Source organism: Grampus griseus, assembly GCF_964374135.1.
Source record: "Grampus griseus genome assembly, chromosome: 15".
Classification (NCBI taxonomy): domain Eukaryota; kingdom Metazoa; phylum Chordata; class Mammalia; order Artiodactyla; family Delphinidae; genus Grampus; species Grampus griseus.
The window spans coordinates 46569506-46591189 of NC_139009.1; the positions used below are offsets into that span (position 1 = coordinate 46569506).

At 40.3% G+C, this 21684-nt stretch overlaps 1 protein-coding gene across 2 annotated transcripts in view; it reads left to right on the plus strand.

Annotated features, from left to right (window-relative positions):
* The window catches only part of CCDC85A (coiled-coil domain containing 85A), a gene marked incomplete at its 5' end in the record, with an annotated part of 203018 nt that overhangs the window by 138825 nt on the left and 42509 nt on the right, over positions 1–21684 (plus strand). For both annotated transcript variants that reach the window (XM_082671839.1, XM_082671840.1), the window contains one exon: positions 15667–15743. In XM_082671839.1, the coding sequence (XP_082527965.1) occupies positions 15667–15743 (77 nt within the window). The remainder of the gene's footprint in view (positions 1–15666; positions 15744–21684) is intronic.

Genomic DNA, 21684 nt, shown 5'->3' on the forward strand with positions numbered 1-21684 from the left:
GTGGAAGGTTGTTATTCATCCACTTTGCAAATGAGGAAACGGAGACGCAGGAGTTTAATAAATCGCTCAAGGCCACAGAGGAGGTCGTTGAGTCAGCATTCAGACTCAGGCAGTCTGGCTCCAGGCTCTTAACTACTAGTCTGAGCCAGATCCCAGATGAGTGTCTTCGGTTCTAACAGTAGCATAAAGAGAATATTGCACAGATAGAGTGGGGTCAGATAAAGGCTGGAACTGTCTGGAAGACTTCCAGCTAAATTTAGCGGAAGCCAGTGAACAGGAAAGAGGCCTGGTCCTGGAAATCAGGCACAGGGCAATCCCAGTCATCTCCTTGCCTGAGCTTTGTTCCTAAGAAATGTCCTTGAAAGGTCTACTGCTTGCCTTCCTTCCTGGCCTCTGCTTTCCTTCAAGGTGCCGTGCTCCAGTCCCCAGCCTGACATTGGATTTGTGGCTTAAGTCTGGGTGCAGGTCCTGGGATTAGAGTCTTGATTGTCAGAGCAGATTAAAAGCATTCAAAGTGTGCAGCTTCTCAAGAGTCCTGCAGGTTGGGCAGAGCCAGGCAGAGTCTTCTAACCCCTAGACCACAATCCTTTGTCCAGGAAAGAATATCCTAAGACTTTGGATCCAACATGCTCCATTTTACTGTAAAAATCATTGCATAAAAATATATAAACCAGTAGCCTAAATTAAGAGCTTTTTAAACAAGTTAAAAACCTTTTATTTAAGGGTAACTTTTAAGAGCCAGACAAGTTTTTAAAAGACCAAATGAACTCTTGACAAAGGTTGTTTTTGAAGTAAACAAAGATTGCATATTTTCAGGTGCTGATAAAAGTGGAATAAAATATGTGGAAAAGACAACATGATAAAAGAAACAATAAGCATGCAGAAGACTCAAGTACCAGAGACCAGGACCCTGTGGAATGTCCTGGAGAGTGGTTAGGGAGGTCACTGGACCCCACACACAAAGTGACTGGACAGTGAGTGTAGAGCCCAGGTGCTGAGAACTGAAGGGAAGACAGACCTTAGCTTCTGAAAGTGTAAAAAGCTGAGGCCGAATCCTTCCACTGTCAAGGATTCTGGTTAGAGCTCCAGGGAGATGCCCTGTTGAAGTTAACTTTCAAACTACTGTACCATCTGCTTGCTGTTTAGATCTGAGTGAGCAGATGGTGGTAAAAGGTATCCTGATTCTGTGGGTATGAGACGGTTCCATTTGGTATTTCCTTCCTGGGCTAGAAGCTTGTCTGCTCTGATGTGGGAGACTTGACTAAACTTCTAAAAATTTTTTCTCCTTGCGTATGTATCAAATACCTAGTGATCGTGGTGATTACAAAGCAAGTATTTTTTCTAGGCCGCTAAAAAAATAAAGCTGATTGGAATTTATTTACACAGAATTGAGCACTGTCTTCAGAATTATGTGCACTTCTTCTGAGTAATTCATTTTTCTCCATGTATATTAGGAGCTAGATTCTTAGCTTGATAGCAGGGATAGGATAAGTGGTGTCTCTTGATGATAGACTGAATTCTCTCTCAGTTACCCCTGCACAGACAGCAACAGGAAAATAAATTTCGAGTGAGTTGCTATTTAGACTAATCTCTTTATAAGTCAGTTCATTAAAATGGGCATTATGGAAAGATATATACATTTGTAGATGTAAGAGGTGTCTGTCATTTTCCATGGATTTGGATTTACCTGGGCTGTGGGCCTGTTGTTTTATTCTACCTTAATGTTCCCTGGGTGCTTCTGTTAAGTGATATACAATACATCAGATTCTCTTTTATTATCACCAGGAAGAAGGTTAAACAGCATTGGTAGCCGTGACATTAAATTAAGCAGAGTGAACCTTTCATTGGGTTCCCCAGCTGTTCAGAAGAGAATCCAGGAAAGCCGCTGCTTTGAAAACAGCTCAGGTTAGACATTAGCCAGAAGAATCTGCTCTTTGCCTTTGTCCAGTAGTTTCTTCTAACCCTGCAGGTTTCTGAATTGTAAGAAGTTTGTGAAATTGTCCAACGATTGCATTGTGAATGGCATCTATATTTATGAAGCCCACTAATGACTTTGCAGATCCAGGTACTTAGCTGGGGATGGTTTGGTGGTTGTTGACCGTGAAACTTGCTGCCTTCACTTTGGCTGACTCTTGTTGACCTGAAGGAACAACCGTATGAATTGAAGGGGTGATGTATTTGTTTTGTATCTCAGGGAAAACAGAGTTTTCTTTCAACAGATGCGTTCATCGAGTGATGGTGTAGCGTTCAAGTGTAATGATGAGGGAGAGACTTTAAATCAATCAGACTATCGGTGCTGCTCACCCTCCTTGGCCATTGTTTAATTTGGCCTTGCCTCTGCCTCTTCACAGGGTCTGTGTTCTCCAGTAGTGAGGAGTGGGCTTTGAGGTCCAGAATTGCACTCTACTAGCTTTGTTACTTTGAGGAGTTACTCAACACCTCTAAGCCTCCATCTTTCATCTCTAAGATGGGAATAATAATACCTGCTTCTTAGTTTGGCAGTGAGGATCAAATGCATTAGTGCACGTGAAAAAATGCCTATGCCTTTTTAGCGAAGTGCTTGATACATGCTAAGTCAAATTAAAGTTATTAGCCATTATGTGTGTCATCTGACATACTTGCTTGACCACATTGATTAGTCTGTTGTTGCCTAATAACTGTTTAGTGAAGACAAAATGATCGAATCCTTGGGAATGGAGAAGAGCCCAAGGGAACTTTGAGGTCAGCAGGAGTTTTCCTGGCCAGAACTTGCCCTCCCTCCTGCACTACGGTCAAGTGTCTCTAAAATCAAAGGGCGTGAAAACCAATGTGAACACATCCAGGGTGCCCTGTGTTGGCTGTATTTAATAGGACTTTTGAGATTTATTTCCCATTACAATTTTTCCAGTGGTGGGAAAAAAAAGCTTGATATCTTAAGTTTAGAATACCATTGTCAAATAAAATGCTGAGATTAAGTAGTGCTTTTATAGTTTTCTGGCTCCTTGTTTTTGCAAACATTCAGTAATTTGTTCTCAACAATGTCATCAAGTAATATTCTGTTGTATTGAGATGTCTTTTTTTCCTTAGCCTTGTAACTTTCTTTCATGGAAGGAGTTTTTAAGTACACAGTTGAGGAAAGAAATCTGTAAGGGTAGGTGTTCTTAAAGAATAGAATTTTTAAATGTTTAAAAGCTTCACTTAAAACATGTTTAACTGCCCTAATCAGAACTGGTATACATCTGTCACATGAGTGTGCTTTTATTCCCCTTCTCAGAACATTAACAACATCATCTTAAATATTCTCTGCTTCTCCAAGGCTTTGTGCATGGTAGATAGTCTATAAATGTTTGTTTAATGAATAAATGAAAGAACAGCAACATAACTTACATATACTGTTAGAAACCTTTATCTTAGCTGCCTTTAGCGGTTAAGCCACTAATATGGATTATGGTAAAACACATGATAATCGTAACCCAGGAATTGTGGGTCTTAAAGATCATCCATTTCTATGTGCGTATTTGCGTGAAAACTGAAACCCACAGAGCTAGCACTTAGCCACTGTGCTTTACTTTACTCCTTCCAAAATTACTGTGGGAGGGCAAGGGGGCCCCAAGAGGAGGAGAAAGAGAGGCATGCTGAAAGGGAGGCAGCAGGAGGAAAGCGAAGTGGGAGGATTGGATTTGGGAATGAAACACAGTGAGAGTAAAGGAGAGAGAGAGAGAGATCTAATTAAAAGGTACCTGAGCAGAAGATACACAAGCTCTGTGGTCGTGTCTACAAAGGCAGCCGGCTGCTTGCTTAGCTTTCTGAGGCTCGGGGCTGGGGAGGCGGGGGTTGTGGCTGTGCACCTGCCCTGTGGCTCTTCCCCTCCACCAGGCTTCTCTATTCAGACCCTTCTCCAAACCGCAGGCTTTTGACAGCAGCTCTCTACTGGGGACTTCCACATTTAAACTACCCCATATCCCTTCTCGGAGCTGCAGAGTCATATATTTAACTGCCTCCTCTGGATCTTGCCTTAGATGTCCAGTAGAAATATTAAGCCTAATGTGAACAAAATAGAATTCTTGATTTCAAACCCCACTTCTCTCCACCTCCAAGCCATCTCCCCATCCCCTGGTTGCCCTTGCCGGAAAGGTAGCCATTACCTTCGGTTCCTTTTCTTCGTAAGACCTCACATTTGCTCCATAGCTATGCTTTGTCCTTAGTCTCTTTCCCCAGGAGGCTTGTTGAATGTGACCACTTCTCTGTGCACCACGGCTATGGCTCCTTCACAACCCACAGTCACCTCTCAGCCCACCTCCTACAGAGGTCCCCTCAATCATCCCCCAAACTTCACTCTCATCCTGTTTTTCCTCTGTCTTTCACAGAGCAGCCAAGACGATCCTTTTAAAGTATACATCGGATGGTGCCAGTGGAATGTACCAATCCCTCTTTTCCCCAAATCGCTCCCCACTCCAAACAGTACAAAATCCCAGGTCCTTACACGGGCTTGCTGACACCGTGGGTCTTGTCTCTGCTGCTCCAACTTCATCTCCCCTCACTTTCCTCACTTCTTTCTGGCCACTTCAGTCTTCTTTCTTTTCTTTGAGTGCCTGTGGCTCATTCCCATGTTGGGGACTTTGCAAATTCTGTTCTTGCTGTTTGGAGAGTTCATTCCCAGAATCTTTGCATTCAAGTGTCAAGTTGAATGCCTCAGATCTTCTCAGATGATCTCGATCTAAGCTAAAGTGGTGGAGGGTGTACAGGGGAGCAGTGTGCTTATTTATGTGTGTGTCTGCATGTCTGTCTGTCTTGTCTGTCTTCCGTATTAGAGTGTTCCATGAGCAGAGGAGCCCTTTTTGTTTGTTTTCAGTGGACTGTCTATAGCACATGAAAGAGTGTCTAACACATAGTAAGTGCTCAATGAATGTATGTTAAGTGATTACAAAGGGCTTGTTAATACATGCTAAAATAGCTAACAACAAAAGAAGTTCCACAGTATGTGGTCTTTCCAATTTTGTTTATCTAAACTAACGACATTTATCCATTAACTAACTGCATTCATCCATTATCTGTCCATATCACTTTGTGTACAGATAGATAATGCTAAAACATTGTGAAAACTTTGCTTTTCTTGTGTAAGGCAACTATTCCTTAATTGCTACACTATGAGTTTGTTTGGCCAGCTATTGTTTCATAGCCACTGCAGAGAGTATATATAAGCTGAATTGAACAACATTTTTATGAATTCCCAATTGATAGAATCCAGATTAATGACGCTTTGCTGTACAATATGATAAAAAATATTTTTATTTTGCTGCAATGTATGACAGTAAAAAAACAACTGTGCACAGGCTTCTAAAAAATCTAAATATACATAAAAAGTCAAAATAATTATCCTAAGAGAAAATAAAATTTTTATAGACTTACTGTCTTTTGAAAATTTGTTTTCTTATAGATTTGCTTCCTTGTTCGTTCATTGACAATGCTGACAAGATGCACTTACAAGGGGGCTGTATTCAGTGAAGGAAATTGTTACATTTCTTAAAATGACATCAATTTTTATCCTCTGGCATTGGGAAAAGGCAGCATTTTCTCTGGGAAATGACAGCAGCAGCAGCAGCAACATAACAATGGAAAGTAAGACACATTTTAACCCTGAATAGCTGTTAAAATGGTACTCATGCTAAACAGCTCTTCAGAGTTTCAAATATTTTCCATAGAGTCTCCAGTCCTTTAGGCCAGTTCAGTGCTACTTACCTAGTGTCTCCTTCATAGAGCTGATGCTTTCAAAGGGAAAAGTCAAAGTGAAGGGAATTTTAGGGCACACAAAGCCAGACTGTAAGCCAGACTTCAGTTTCGATGGCTTGCTATTGTGTGATTTTTTGGTGGAAATCTGACTGCATTTTGAGTTAACTGCTTGAAGCTGTTCGGGGAGCAACAAACTTGGGTTAGCTGCCAGAGCAGTTGGGAACCGAACGATGAGGACATTCGTTCATCAGAAATTCACAGGACACCTTCTAGCACATAGCGCTAATGCGAATCATAGGACAGCTCGGAAAGTAACTATAAGGCAAGGCCTTGCCACGTGGAGCCTCTAGCTTCTAGAGAGAAATGGAAGCTGAAACACCCAGGTGCCAGTTCCCAGGAAGAGGTACAGGTGGATGATAGCAAATAGGCAACAAAATGCGATTCTCTCCCATTTTAAAAACACTCTCATTTGGAAAGAGGAGAAACTTGAAAAATTTTTGGTAATTATTTTCTGGAACAAAGTTAGGACATAGACCCTGATTTTCTTTTCTGTTTTCTAAATTGGTTTATGTGCAAATCATTGGATTTCAATATCCATTTAACTATTATATTTACTCTTTTACAGAAAATAATAAGTGAAAACAATCTGGACTGTTTCCAAGAACATACCACTTTCATGGCACTAGAGGGATCACACTCGTGATTTTTTTGTCAAAGCATTCTTGGAAAAGGATACAGTATTTCCAGCTTTCATTATAATAAATGGGACAGCACATTGCTCTGTTTCCTTTTCCTTTGAAATGACAGGTTTTTCTCTTCACGGAGAAACATAACCTGTTTTGAATGGACCGCTGCTCTCCGGCCTCCTCAGGCTGCTCTCTCACAGCTCAGAGACCCTCACTCAGGGCCCAGCTGGCACCTGCCCTGTGCCCCACAGCTATGCTCGCTCCTGTGCCCTCCCCCTCGGTACACCCCTCCCTCGCAGGGAGTGTCTGGAAGGAGAATGTCCAGGTGAAGTTTAAATTCCTTCCAGTGGTATTTCTAACCAAAGGGGGAACCTTATCAACTTAAGCAGATGTCCAGATGAAGGCATTTATATTGTATTCCAAGATGTTACTGGCAGAAATGGTTCATGTTTTGCACATTTCCCGTAACTTTTTATGTCTGTCTCTTTCTCTTTATCCCTCTTTGTACTCTCCCTTCTCTTTCCTCCTCGCCTTCCCCGCCACCATGTGCCACCCCCCCCATTAAGACATTTTTTTTGAGCCTGGTGAAAACACATTTCAGATTTTATTTATTCATTTATTTTTTCTTTTTATTTGGTTACGTCGGATCTTAGTTGTGGCACACAGGATCTTCATTGCAGCATGTGGGATCTTTCATTGCGGTGTGCAGGCTTAGTTGCCCTGCGGCATGTGGGATCTTAGCTCCCCGACCAGGGATCGAACCCACGTCCCCTGCATTGGAAGGTGGATTCTTAACCACTGGACCACCAGGGAAGTCCCCAGATTTTTTTATTGAAATTACCCACCAGTGATTAGATCTGACATAATTTGAGAACCTCCCCAATGTTTCCATCCAAAGTTTAATGTTCTCTAGAATGTTCTTCGTGTTCAGTGGCACAACAGAATTGATATTAGGCTCCATTCAGATACAAACCCAGTCTTACCTGGAGTGATTGACAATTGTAGACCTGTACTATGAAATAATTTCTTTTCAGGGCACTATCTGTGTAATGGGTTGATTGACTCATTCAATAACTTTTTAATGTGCAGACACTATTCTAGGCGCTTGGAGTACATCACTCAACACAACAGACAAAGATCCCTGCCTTGTGGAGTTCACATTCTGATGGAGAGAGACAGGGCTTATACAATAAACATAACATATGAACAAGCTAACTTATATGATAGAAAGTGATAAAGTATTTTGAAGAAAAATAAAGAAGTACAACAGGCCAAAGGAGATCAGGAGAATGTGGGGTGCAGGTGGGGGTAGTTTACAGGATTAAACGAAGAGGACTTGGTAAGTCTCACTGAGAAGCTGAGATCTGAACAAAGACTTGTAAGAGTGAGGAAATTGGCCAAGCAGCTCCCTGGGGGAAGAGCAGTCCAGAGAGTGTGGACGACTAAAGCTAGTGTATGCCTGGGGTGTCCAGGAGCAGAAAGGAGGCCTTGTGGCTGGAGCAGAGGTGTGACGTCATGAAGTCAGAAAGGCACCAGGTCCCCAGATTACATGGGGCCCTGCTGGCCTTTTTAAGGACCTTGACTTTTATATGGAGCAAAATGGTGAGCTCCTGCGTGGTTCTGGAGAACGATGTGATCAGACTTAGCATTTTAGAAGGAAAACCCTGGCTGCCGTGGGGTTGAAATAGACTTTGAATGATAGTAGACCTGGGAGAGGAGGCAAAGATAGAAGTGAGGACACCTGTTAGGAGACTAGTGGGAGGTTGGATTTTTAGGATATCTTGGCGGCAGGGTCAACAGAATTTCCCAATGGATGGGAAGTGGGGCGTGTGAGAGGGTGGAACCAAATGTAATGCTAAGGTTTTTGTCACAAAGAAAACCTAATAGTCAAAGGGTTCAAGTCTAGGTTTAAGTGTAAACAGCCAAAGGGAGCACAAGGTTTTTAAAAATTTAAGTAGTGGAGGAAGGGGACAAGACGGATCCCGGTTTCAAGCTGCTGTCCCTTCCCCCTTCACAGCTGGATTCCAGCAGAGGAGTCTTCCCAGCCAGGGCCTGTGCACCCCCCTTTCCTGATGCCTAGAACTCTCTTCTCCAAGCTCTTTGCATAGTTGGCTCATTTGCAGGCTGTAGTCCCCAGAGAGCTCTTCTAGGCCACGCTCCCTACTGTAGCTGTACTTCCGCTCAACTCTGCTAGTTCTCTGTTTCGTTGCCTTTATTGCGCATGTTGCCTCCACAAAGGGGAGAGTATTTGCTCTCCACTGTCGGTCTTCCTCTCTGGAACGTGCACTCTGTGAATGCACAGAGCTTATCACTTTTGCTTGGTGCTGTATCTCCGTCATCTAGAACAGTGTCTGCCACACAGCAGATAATCAGTATTGGGTGAAGACCAAGTCTTGATATTACAGGAAGTCAATAAATATGTATTAAATCCCTACAGGAAACACCAACAGTCACTGGGTAGGGTTTAAGGGAATATTTGCAAGTAGCATATTTGGGCAAAAAATGAAAACATGAAAGTAAATAACATACAACTAGGTAAAGGAACACCACAAGGCACTCTAATACATGATTTCTTGGCAAATGATAAGAAGGAAAATGAACGAGATTTATGGAGGGAGCAGAATTTAAAACTGTAGAATTATTGATCTTCAGAGGTAAAGGGACTAGCCCAGCAGCACACACAGATAGAAGTCTTTGCAGCACCTCATTGAGCGCTCTCCAAGCATTTCCAAGAACACGAATCACGTTATCATCTGAAGCAGTATATTCTCATCTTTGGATATTCTAATTATTAGAAGGCGGTTTTTCGTAACATGCATAGAGAAATAAGGAGTATGGACTGGGCTGGGAATGATTATTTGGTAGGGGAAGGTGTGGGCAGAGACCCAGAGCTAAGTTGGGGCCAGTGAATAACAGTGAACAGGTCTCTACATGGGAGGACCGGGTAGAAAATAACTATCTCCTGTTTCTTTCAGATTGCCACAGAGAGAAGGGTCTGACAAGAGTAGAATTAGCTTCATAGATGATGGACCAGAGCAAGACCTGACATCATTTTTTTACCTACTTAGGACAATTAAAGCTCCCATTAAAAATTTAAAAATTCTACCTCTGCCAATAAAGCAGCCCGAGTTAAATATCCAGGCAAATCCGAAACTGCTGATGCCAACAAGATTTTTTTTTTTAATAAGTAAAGCATCAAATTATAGTGAGAACTGTAATCACTTATACTTCTGGAGCTCATACGAATTCTAAGTAGGAGGCTGAACTTTGCTTGCCTGAGGAAGAAAGAGAAACACTTTTAGAACAGTAATAATTTTTTAAATATATAGTTCTGAAGTCATTTCCTTCGGAATGTGTAAAAGCCTGTGGATGGTGGGATTAATTTGGAACTAATTCAAGCACTGTCTTTAGAGGTTGGGGCTTATTAAAGAGATTTGCCTCCAGATTTGAAATCATGTGACTGTTGGACTCCCTCTGGCCGAGGGAGACTAACTCAGTCACCGAAAAGCTAACATCTATGAACCCACAGCAGCTACAGTCTTCCAGATGACTGTCCTCCTTTATATTCTTCCAAATGCTGTAATTTGTTTTAGAATGGACCATTACCAGGTTTTATTTTTCGCCCTGAAATTTTGAAGACCAGACAGCACTTCATCTAATCAAAACTACTCAGAAGTTTGACCAACCTTAGACAGTTGCAAATATCAGCAGTAAACCTGTCATGTACGATAGTCAGAGTAATCCTTGGCTGATGTCAAGGACGGGATTCCCCCAGGGAGAGAAACACTGCTTTAGAAATCAAGGGGGAAATTAGAGGGTTTAATATTTCAACCAGAGTATTTTCAAACTAGCAGAGAAGAAAGTCGAGCTACTTTATATGATTGAATGCATTTCAGGTAAATCGAAGTGAAATCAAGTCCAGGATATTGTCCAAGGAGAATATCAAGTTATTTTAAAGGTAAAAGTCCATCCAGAATATCTACAATCAGGAAGAAAAAAGGAGCAGTTAGAATTTAACTGTCTACGTGAGAAGCTTGACATCTTAGTGATTAGAAGATCCAGGATGGGAATCCCTGTGATGTCCCAGGAATGAAACAGAATCTTTTGAATGTATATGTGTAACTAATCCCCAGTGTTAGAGGCCAAGTTCACTACCTTCTGGGCTTTATTCTCTTATCTGCCAAGTGAGTCAGGATGGGGGACAGGTTGGATTAGGGAATCTCTTAGGTCCATTCCAGTTCTCAAATTGGAATCAATTAGATGTGTGTTAGTGGAATTCTTATGACTGTTTCTCATACTTGTTTTGTTACAAGAGGTCCTGTGAACTTCTACGTGTAGGTTCAGAGAAAAGTGAGATACATGGAGAAAATGGTTTCTGCTTTGAAAACATGCCCAAGATTTACCCAAAGAACCTCTTGAGAATGTCATTGGATTTTCACATTGGTATTGTTTGCTTAACCTGGCTTTTCTAATGTGCAGATGTCCAGAGATTTCCCAGGAAAGAGAAGTAAAATGCCCTTGGGGGGAAGTTAAAAGCAAATCTCACCGTTTGCATGGCTGTGATTTGACACTGGCTTCTTTAGATCCCTGCATGTGGGATGCAACTTGGCTTTTCCTCCTTCTGCTTCCAGTATGTCCCTCTCTCTTCCTTCAAGTGAATTCCTTCCCTCTTCCCTGTTTACAAGAGGATCATTCTTGTCCATCCTGTGGCTCTACCAGCATCTCTGTCTCTCAAGCTTCTGTTGATCCATTAGTCAAGTTTCTCCTTCAGAAGAACTGCAGCCAATATTGATCTTTTTGTACTCCTGTTTCACATGATTTAGCTCTGAATATCATATTACCTATTGCTTTATTTTTTTCCTCCTTATCGCCCCTCAACTGGTTATATACTTCTTGAAGATAGGATCCTTCTTTAATATATTGTATATCTACATAGAGCAGTGGTCCCCAACCTTTTTGGCACCAGGGACCCATTTCATGGAAGACAATTTTTCCACAGACGGGAGCTGGGTTGGGGGGATGGTTTCGGGATGATTCAAGCGCATTACATTTATTGTGCACTTTATTTCTATTATTATTACATTGTAATATATAATGAAATAATTATACAACTCGCCATAATGCTGAATCAGTGGGAGCCCTGAGCTTGTTTTCACTTGGCACTCACTGATAGGGTGTTTTGTTTTGTTTTGTTTATAAATTTATTGATTGATTGATTTTTTGGCTGCATTGGGTCTTTGTTGCTGCATGTGGGCTTTCTCTAGTTGTGGCGAGCGGGGACTATTCTTCTTTGTGGTACGTGGGCTTCTCGTTGCAGTGGCTTCTCTTGTTGCAGGGCACAGTCTCTAGGCACACAGGCTTCAGTAATTGTGGCACACAGGCTCAGTAGTTGTGGCTCATGGGCTCTAGAGCGCAGGCTCAGTAGTTGTGGTGCATGGGCTTAGTTGCTCTGCAGCATATGGGATCTTCCCGGACCAGGGCTGGAACCCATGTCCCCTGCATTGGCAGCTGCATTCTTAACCACTGTGCCACCAGGGAAGTCCCACTGATAGGGTTTTGATATGAGTCTGCAAGCGATTTATTATGGTCTCTGTGCAGTCAAACCTCTCTGCTAATGATCATCTGTATTTGCAGCCCCTCCCCAGCGCTAGCATCACTGCCTCAGCTCCGCCTCAGATCATCAGGCATTAGATTCTCATAAGGAGTGCACAACCTAGACCCCTCGCATGCGCAGTTCACAGTAGGGTTCACGCCCCTATGAGAATCTAATGCCACCCGCTGATCTGACAGGAGGCGGAGCTTAGGTGGTAATGAGAGCCATGGGGAGCGGCTGTAAGGGCTAAGTACAGATGATGCTCGCTTGCTCACCCACTGCTCACCTCCTGCTGTGAGGCCTGGTTCCCCGTTCCCCCTGATGTAGAGTATAGCCTCGTATTTGGCTGTTTTCTGCAGGAGCCTTGATTTTCTTTTGGAACCTCATTCTCAGAGTTCTGAAAGCCAAAATGACATTCTGAAATCTGTTTTAACAGCTGTCAGCCACTGGTATAAATGTAATGATCAGTTAAAATGATAGTACATTCTAATGCGTTTGTGTGTGCGCATGCACGTGCATCTAATGCAGTTGTGTGTGTGCATACACGTGCATGTATGTATCCCTTTATAATAAAGCACCAGTTTTTGTCATGTACTTCTCTTGGGAGCACAGTGGTACTCCACACTTCCTGGGTGTAATGGAAGTGTGTATCTTATAGTTGACACCACTCTGGAAGGTCCTTGTGTAAGGAAGGAAAAGGAAGCAGCAGCTTGGGGAAGAGACTGTAGGAGACATGGTCAAAGATATTCCAGCACACAAGGGGCTCCTTTTCTTTCTTACACAGAAGATTTTATCTTTTTTTTCTAATGATCAAGTAGGACTGGGATGTGGATTGCGGTGTACTTTTTAAAGCGGAATTTCTTATACTTTATCATGTTTTATTAAAACGTTTACATATTTTCTGTCCCATTATTCGTAATATACTAGTAGTTGGGCTTGGCTAGCCTACGATGCAATAACAAATAAATCTTGAAATCATGAGGGTTTAACAAAACAAATGTTTATTTTTCTCTCATGTCACAATTGAAGGATTGGATGCTTTCCTCAATGGCTCTTCATACAGGGACTCGGGGACCCAGTGATGATCTTCCAGTATATTCCAGAAAAAAGTCTGCCTGCTCCACTCCCATATAAAAGGAGTATATAAAAAGTTTCTTGATGAATTAAACAACTAACAGCGTGAATTCTCTTTTATTCATGCAGATTAACTATACTTCCTGTCCCCCAAACCCCACCCACCCACATACACACACGAGTGTTTTCATTCATCGTATCTGTTCATTGTTAAATAATAATTGCAAAAGAGAGTGAGTTTGGAACAACAGGACTTCTGGAACATAGCACATGGATGTGTAATCCTAAAATGAAATTTGCATTCTGAGAAACTTAAGACTTGCAATAACTGCCTTTTCTTCATTCCAACCCTCGTAGTGCCCAACACACGTCAGGGACGCAATCAGTATTTGTGGAGCAAATGAACTCAAAACTTTCCTTAGCTTTGCCTTTACCTTGGAGCTAATTTGTTTTTTTACGTTACCTGTCGAAAAATCTTCCCTATCATTTCCTGTCCCTGCCCATATTTGCAGTGAATGCTTTGAAACAGAGATTTGGACTTCATCTGTTGTAGCTTGACATTAAAAATTGGAGTTAAGGAATGTTTTCCAAATTCAAGAATTTACCCTTTTTGGGAACTGACATGATGTGACTTTCCTAATGTAAGTAGAAACTTAATGAAAGCATCAAATATGTAAACTGCAAAGATTTAAAGAAGAGAAATAGATTAAAGTGACTGAAGATAGTTACTGAGTTAAAATCCATTCAGTGGCATTTTTCAAATGTCACCTGAATCACTCTGTATAGAGTCATTTCGGCTGCTTTCAGTATCACAGCCTTAAGGTTGATGCAGTATAGGGACAATAAAGATATGGTGTAAATTGTGAACAAAGGAAAAAAGAATTTTATTTGTTTATGGTTTAAATAGACTATTTCTGAGCAACTTTTCACTCGAATGACCCTTATCAAGCGGTTGTTTTTTTAGAGTAGAGAGGGGAGCTTGCAAAACTGTAAATCAGGCAATCTACATTCACATTTTGATGATCAGCAAATCACTTATTTGCTAGAGTAAAGCAGATTCATGAAATCAATAAGTTGGTTATTCATTTATGCCAGATACTTTTTTTTTTCCCCTTTTGACGAGTCCATAGAGCAAACACTTAACATTTCACTGAGCTAAAAAAATGAGAGCATATTTCTAGCAAACGTCTTTAGCTTCCTTTACCTTGTGTTTCTGTCTTGTTGAGAAATGCTCAAGGCAAGTCATCACCATTGGTGTGAGATCAGTGGATGGTTATATTAATGTTAGTGATGGGGACTTTCTGCAAACATTTGTGAAAACAGGCATGCTGTAAACCGGTTAGGGATGAGTTTAATTTTTACATTTGTGAATTAAGGACTGAAGTTTCTTATGTATTTTAAGAAAATAAAATGTTACCTTGTTGCTTTGGCGGTCACACAATGGAATTGGGTTCATATAACCAATTTTTTCATATAAAAATTAAGAGTTTCCATGATGAATTTCAGATCAAGGTATTAATTTGCATCCTATCCATCCTAACTGCAGATTATTAGGGGCTCCAAATGTTTCCTTCTGAAATGCACTATCTTCTTGGCCTTGCCTCTTGCTGTTTTGTGTTTTTGAGGCTGAGGAACATGCACATGATCTGCTGCTTTAACACTAACTGTGGAAATATGCTCTGCAGGGATTCTTTGGCCATGTACATTTCACTATACCTGAAATATGTTTGCTCTTCGGTAATGAATGAATTGCAACTATGTTGCAGTATGATGCTGTGCAGTTGATTATTTTGGATTTAATGAAGAAGAGACTCTGTCAGATGGGTCCTCAAAATGAAAACTCCACTTTGCTCCACGGGTGAATTTTTTCATAATGTAAAGCTATAAAATCGAGAGTTTTGCTGTGGAACAGATACTGAGCATGATGCTGATTCTGAGCTGTCAGCACACACCTGAGCTTGTTGAAGAAATGAAAACAACAAATTTCAGGTCTGCCCTGGTTTACCTAAAAAGGGAAAAGCTTGAGTCTCTGTCATGCTCGGCCAAAGTCAAAATTCAGACTAACATTATTTAGCCCCTTTGTAGCTGTTCTCTAGGTATAGTCCTACTATCTATAGATTTGTGAGAAAGACAAAATGTTGCTCTTAAGACTTGAAAAGTTTATTGAGAAAATGAAGGGAGCTGGATATTTTAAATATCTTCTTCTTTTCTATTTTTTTAAAAGACCTTGTGATTTCTCTGTTATAATGAATGTTACAAGAAGTCTTGTGTGTGGGAAAGCTTAAAATACATACGCAAAATAAGTAGAAAAGAGGGAATAACTGTCTTCAACGTGTCTAATGTTCTGAAGGCTGCATGGTGTGCAGACACCTGCAGTCTTAACCACCTGTAAATTTCTCTGATTCTCCTTAACACTGTGCAGTTGTTCAGACTGCTTATGGTTTTAATGGCTTCTGTTATTGTTCTTCTGGGGAGAAATCTTTTTTTCTAAATATCAGATTAAGTAGTCACTACCTGATTTGAATAAATGGAGCCAGAAACATCCTGACAGTGTACCAAACAAGACCTGTGTGTATAATGTGAGTTCTTTCTTTTCAATTTTAGAATCAACCTTGTCCTATGTTAGGCAGCTGGAGGCAAGAGTAAGACAGCTGGAGGAGGAAAATCGCATGCTGCCCCAGGTGGGTGACTTCCAGAAGCTCATAGCTAGTCAGTGTCATTTGAGTTGTAGCATTTTATGTGGAATTTAAAGTCTCAGTTACATGATAGAAATCATTTTGTCAACAGCCATTCATCAACGTAGAGCGTGATTACTTTCCATAATCAACCCCTTACCCATCATACTGTCCGGATTCTTAAGTGTGATACTAAAGGGCACAGATGTCTAAAACATGAATGTAAAATCATTTTGAAAGGAAGAAGAAAGAGAAAATGAAGAGAAGTAGAAAGTGCTTTGATGGTACTGCTCACATCCGTCATGCATATTGTTGGTGAATATAGGGAACGGACTCTTATTTAAATGGAAAATGTGCTCCTTTATGAGCTAGGGAAAGGTGCAGGTAGCTTGAAGAGTTCATATTTTAATTAAATGAGTACTTTCTAAAATTCTTTGTGATGTAATTGAACTCTTTCAGTGCAACAAAGCAATCACAGTAATTGACAGTTTTTACTTTGGGGCTTAATTTTTTTTCCCCGATGAATGTAGAATGGCACTATTTCTGGGATTTAACGCCTTGCCATATGTTTTACTGTAAAAACTTTTTCCACGGGCTGATACCTTGGTGAGAATGATGTTGGTTGAGGTCGTGGTTCTTGGGAAATGTTTTGTTGAAGAGTTGAACAAATCTACTCATTCTAGCTTGGTTTCCTTGACAGCCGGGTAAACGGTAATGTCTTTTAATATGTCATAAAAAGGAGTCTTCTCAGCATTTAGTCGCTAGTGTTCTTTCTACATTCTGGTGACTATTTCTATTTCATAAGTGACTAAGAGAAAATTAAACCTCAAACAGCTTAGTAAACAGTTTAAATGTCAAGACAAAGACTGTTTATAATTCAGGAGAAGACATATAAACATTATTACAAAGACTTAATTAATGCAAAGGCTTTGGAAAGATATTTTAGGTCTTTTTAATCTCGTTTCACTTTTAAACTAGTTTTGCCCACTGATGATGATTTGAGCTGTCAGGTACTGCATGTGGGAATGCCTCTCTCTTTCTTCCACTGGCCAGCCATCCAGATAGAAATCACGAGATTAAATGAAATTAGTCTATTTCTCACCCTTCTCAAACTGTGCATATGTCAATGCTCATGATGACAGAAAGGATTGTTTGCATTATGAAATAAAATACTACTGGTAGAGTATTTTCCTGTGCTCTTCTACACTTTTCATTTTTTAAATTTCTTTGCCGTTTTCCCTTTTATATTGGATTCAGAGTATAACTGTGCTAATACCCTTAACGGACAACATCTAACGTCTCTGTTCCAAGAAATCTAAAAGATGTAATTATTTTATATACGGTTATACCATCTCTCGGGCAACTGGGAATGTAAGTGACAAGAAGGAGGGAAAAAAGAGATAATGTTTCTTGGTTTTTCTCTGAGTGAGAATTGAAACTCATACCGAGTATTGAATGAGTGCATGTGTGCTGTCTTACTGAAAAAGAGGCACAAAAATAATTATAAGGTTGATTTTTAAAACTCTGTGAAAGTGAGTGTTAGAGGCCTTGAAAGGGAAATGAGAAGAGTCCAGGGAAATCAGAAGAGTCCTCAACTATACTTGATATGTGTGCGCATATTTAAATGCTTGCGTAGTTAAGAGTAGAAGAGATTAAACCGCTTTCGAAATTAAACTATTTTCTCCAAAATGCGTATAATTTTAAATGCATTGCTATTTTTTATCTAAGAAGATTGCTGTTGTTGTTTTTCCCCACAAGAAATGGCTAAGAAAGACCATGTTTTATTGAACTTAAGATGTTATTGATGTGAGAAGCACCATTATCATGTGTACTATTCAGAAAGAAAAAAATGTTGTCAATTATACCATGTCCAATTCTTGCTGATTTCAGTGATGATAAAATGGAAAAACAATGTTTTAGAATTAAACAGCTCTTTACGTGTCCAAAGCACTTTAATGCAAAGAAAATCTGTTGTTTGAAATATGCTATTGGACTTATGCAACGAATATCTATCTCAGTTCATAAACATTATTTCTGTTAAATTTCTGTATTTGAGAGCATTGCCTTCGTTTATAGCTAAGAGATATGATAGAACCACAGTTTGCAACTACTTGTATTGTATAAACACAACTGAAATGAACAGGGACAGTAGGTGAGATCTGAGGATGGAAAACAGTAAATGGACCTTAGAGCAGTGGGAATCATGTCAGGTGAATCCTCGTGGAACTCTGAGACTTGGGCCGACTAGCACAAAGACATATGTCATTTATTCTTAGATGTTTATTGGTACTAAAACAAATAATTGTGAGATTTCCCTGCAGAAAGGATTTATGACTGCATGATGTGAGCTGATTTGCAAGGTCAGTTCAATGTGACAAGTTGACATCCTTGCATAAATTAGTATCAGTATCTGAACACTTGATTTCCAATTATAAGAGCTTGTTCACTGTGCCTTGATTAGAAGGTATTATTTTTTTACTCCCAAATTTATAAAAATATGTCCACTTGTCTTTGGATAAACAGTAATAAGAATATAGTTGGCAGTTGGAATTCCAAGTATATCAGATATCTTTTGTGATATCTGTAGCAAGGTCCTTTGCTGTTAGTTTAGTATTTAGACTAATTACATAAAACCTTTTCCTGGATGAAGAAATGTCCTTAATGCTTACTTTCATTCCTTATATAAAACTGTGTATAATGAACAGAAAGTCACAACTTTGCTCTAGAAATACGTATTTAAAGATAAACAGGATGAGTGTCATAAATGCTTGTGGATATCCTTCTGGTTAGGTGCAAAGGCTTCCATTTCTTGATGTGTAAATGACAAGGTTCCTCCCAGCTCTTGTATTCCATAGGCCTAAGTGTAATTAAAGATTGGGTCCAGTCTTATACCCATGCGAAGTTACCAGGTCCCAGAAAGAAGGGTTTTTTTTTTTTAGAAAATAGATAGGAAAGTGCAGTGAAGATTGAGTTTGGTTCTGTCTGGTGGGGAAGAGGAGCTCACAGAAGGCATGGATGAAATGCAATGTGGATGCCACGGCCGATCAGCACCTAGTAAGCACAGAGCTCTCGGCTCTGCCGCAGCCTTTGCAACATCCTCCAAGGATCACTGAGCTACGCTGTACGTCCAGTTAGGAAACGCAATATTTCAAAGGTGTCTTAAAGTCAGAACAGTCTCATTAATGTCAGAAAATGCAGTAGTATTTGCTAGGTATTATTTGAAAAGAAAATGCCTTTTTACTTGTGTTTTTATTTTGCGAGGAAGACAACATGAGGTCTACCCTCTTGACAGATTTTTAAGCGTTTAATACAGTATTGTTATCTACAGGCATGATGTCGTGCTTCCGATCTCCAGAACTTACTCATCTCGCGTAACGGAAAGTTTATACGTGCTGATTAGTGACTCCCCATCTCCCCCTGCCCCTCTCCTAGCCCCTGGCGACCACCACTTTGCTCTTGGCTTCTGTGAGTTTGACTGTGTCAGACACCTCATATATATAAGTGGAATCATGGGGTATTTGTCCTTCTGTGGCTGGCTTATTTCTCTTGCCATAATATTGCCGTTTGATCCAGCAATCCCACTTCCAGATAGTCACCCAGAAGAACTGCAATCAGGATCTCAAAAAGATATTGAAACTCCTGTGTCTATTGCAGCACTATTAACCATAGCCAAGATGTGGAAGCAACTTTAAAGGTACATCAACAGATGTATAGATAATGAAAATGTGGCATAAACATATAATGGATCATTATTCAGCCTTTTGAAAAAGAAGGAAATCCTGCCATATGAGACAACAAGGATTAACCTTGAAGATGCTCTTTTGAAAGTTGGTATAAGTGATCACTAAAGATAACCTGGACCTGGGATATTATCTTCCTTGAACACATAAACTAACATGAACATTTTTTACAGATTACATTTAAAAATATTTCACACGATTGCATCTACCCTCTCATAATATATACCTGTAATGCTAAAACTGCTCAGACTGGTCTGTCAGCTCCACTGTGTACATATTTAATACAATATGAACCCTAAATGAAGATTGTGTGTTGTCACTTAAATAAATGTAGCTGCTAGCTATGAAATTTTGTTAACTTTCAAATCCAATGAGGTAAAGTCACCCACAATGTCATAAGTAAGCATTTATAAATTACAGACCTGAGATGGTGTAAAGTTGTAGTTGTAAAGTAATTTCATATCAAATTTAAAAGCAACATTTCTATCTCAGGTATATTTACACATAAACACAAGCTTGCTCTGGATAAAAAGGCATTAATTTTCAAATCTGACTAGAACCTGACATATGAGATTGGACAATCCCCTCCCTTAGAAAAAGCATATAAGGTTCACAGAGTCTGGGAGTATAGTCCTGGGCAGACAGCTGATTACAGACAGACTCAGGCTAAGACACAGGCCTATTCAGTGTTCCTTCTAGTGTACACGCAGTGCCCCCCATCAGTCATTGCATACCATTAACTTACTTCACTGGAATTAAGCTGCTAAATCTATTTTTATCTCATTGTCAAATTGTTTTTTTAACCCTTATCTTAAAAATTAACATTGGATCTGCTTAGCCGTCTAAGATTTGTTAGAGGTTTATTCTATTCCTGCTTTTAAGGGAAGTATTGTTCTTCAAGCCGCAGTATCGTAAATGAAAGAAAAATGCATTTTAGAGCCTTCTCCTCCCTGACGTGTTTCCCAGATACTTCAGAATCATAAAGTTTTATTGTACAAACCCACAGACCCATATCTGCATGAAAAATTCATACTTAACAGAATGTGGTCAGAGAAGGTCTTTCCGTTCAGATGATTTGGAGGTAGGTGGGTAGGGAAACATAGATACGGTAGTGGTTTTCAAGGCGTTTCCCAGTGACATTTGATATTTTAGCCTAAATTCAAAACCCTTGCTTGGATCTCTCTGCTCATTCCATTGTCCTTTTCTTGATGGTCACAAAGTTTTTTTTAATCCAGACCTAGCCAATATGTTTATGTGCTATGTCTGCAATGCAGTCTGTTCAAGGAGAAAATATCTTAGTGGATAGTGAAGAATATCTGATGATTTTATTATAAATAATACTATCCTTTGAAGACATCAGTTACTTTTCAGATACAACCATAAGGTAAAAACTAATATTTTTAAAGCTATTTTCACCTATCTTGTTTTGAGTTTGGAGTTTGCATTATGGAGAGGGCTAAAGACAAGAAGCAAGCAGTTTGCTGTAAATCCAAAGCCAATTAAGTACATTTGCTACAAGTCTTACTGGGAAACCTGTCTTTTCCTCTAATACTCTGGCACCAACATCTGCTTGGAAAGCGCTATGTGTCCTTTATGCCTCAGAGACCCTCTCCAGAACAAACCACCCACCTCCTGAGACCAGGGTTTTAACGAGCAAGTTTTCCAGCATCAGCGTAGGTGCCTGGTGTCCTATGCCTGCCCTGTGCTGTGGGTTCAGCAAATGTGTTAGAAAGGCACTGGCAACTTGGAGCACCACTGAGTGGGCCCTTTTCAGCAAGTGTTTCTCTCTCTGTTGTGCTAGCACACACACAAGAGTCTAATTTTAGGAGTGGAAATGAAAAATCTCCCTCTCGTGTAATTCGGTTGCAAGGTGGCCTCAACAATGCAGTCTTTCAGTGCACTGGGAAAGAGACAGAGCCATTTTCAGAGCAGTTCCTGAACAAAGGAAAGAAGCTGTCACCATTGCCAGAAGTGCTGAGGGAGGGTACCCAGGAGCTGAAGAAATCGAGCCCCTCACTTCCATGGCAACACACCCCAGGTCCAGCATCTCATCTCGGAAAAGCTCCCTCACCTGTGTGCTTATGCAGCTTGCCGGCGTGCTGGGCAGAGATTGGGGGGGCGGGGAGGGTTGTTTCTCTCTGATATGTAGATTTCCCTCCTGTGCTTTTCCTGTTTTGCTATGGAAGTATTTATCTATTGTGTCACTC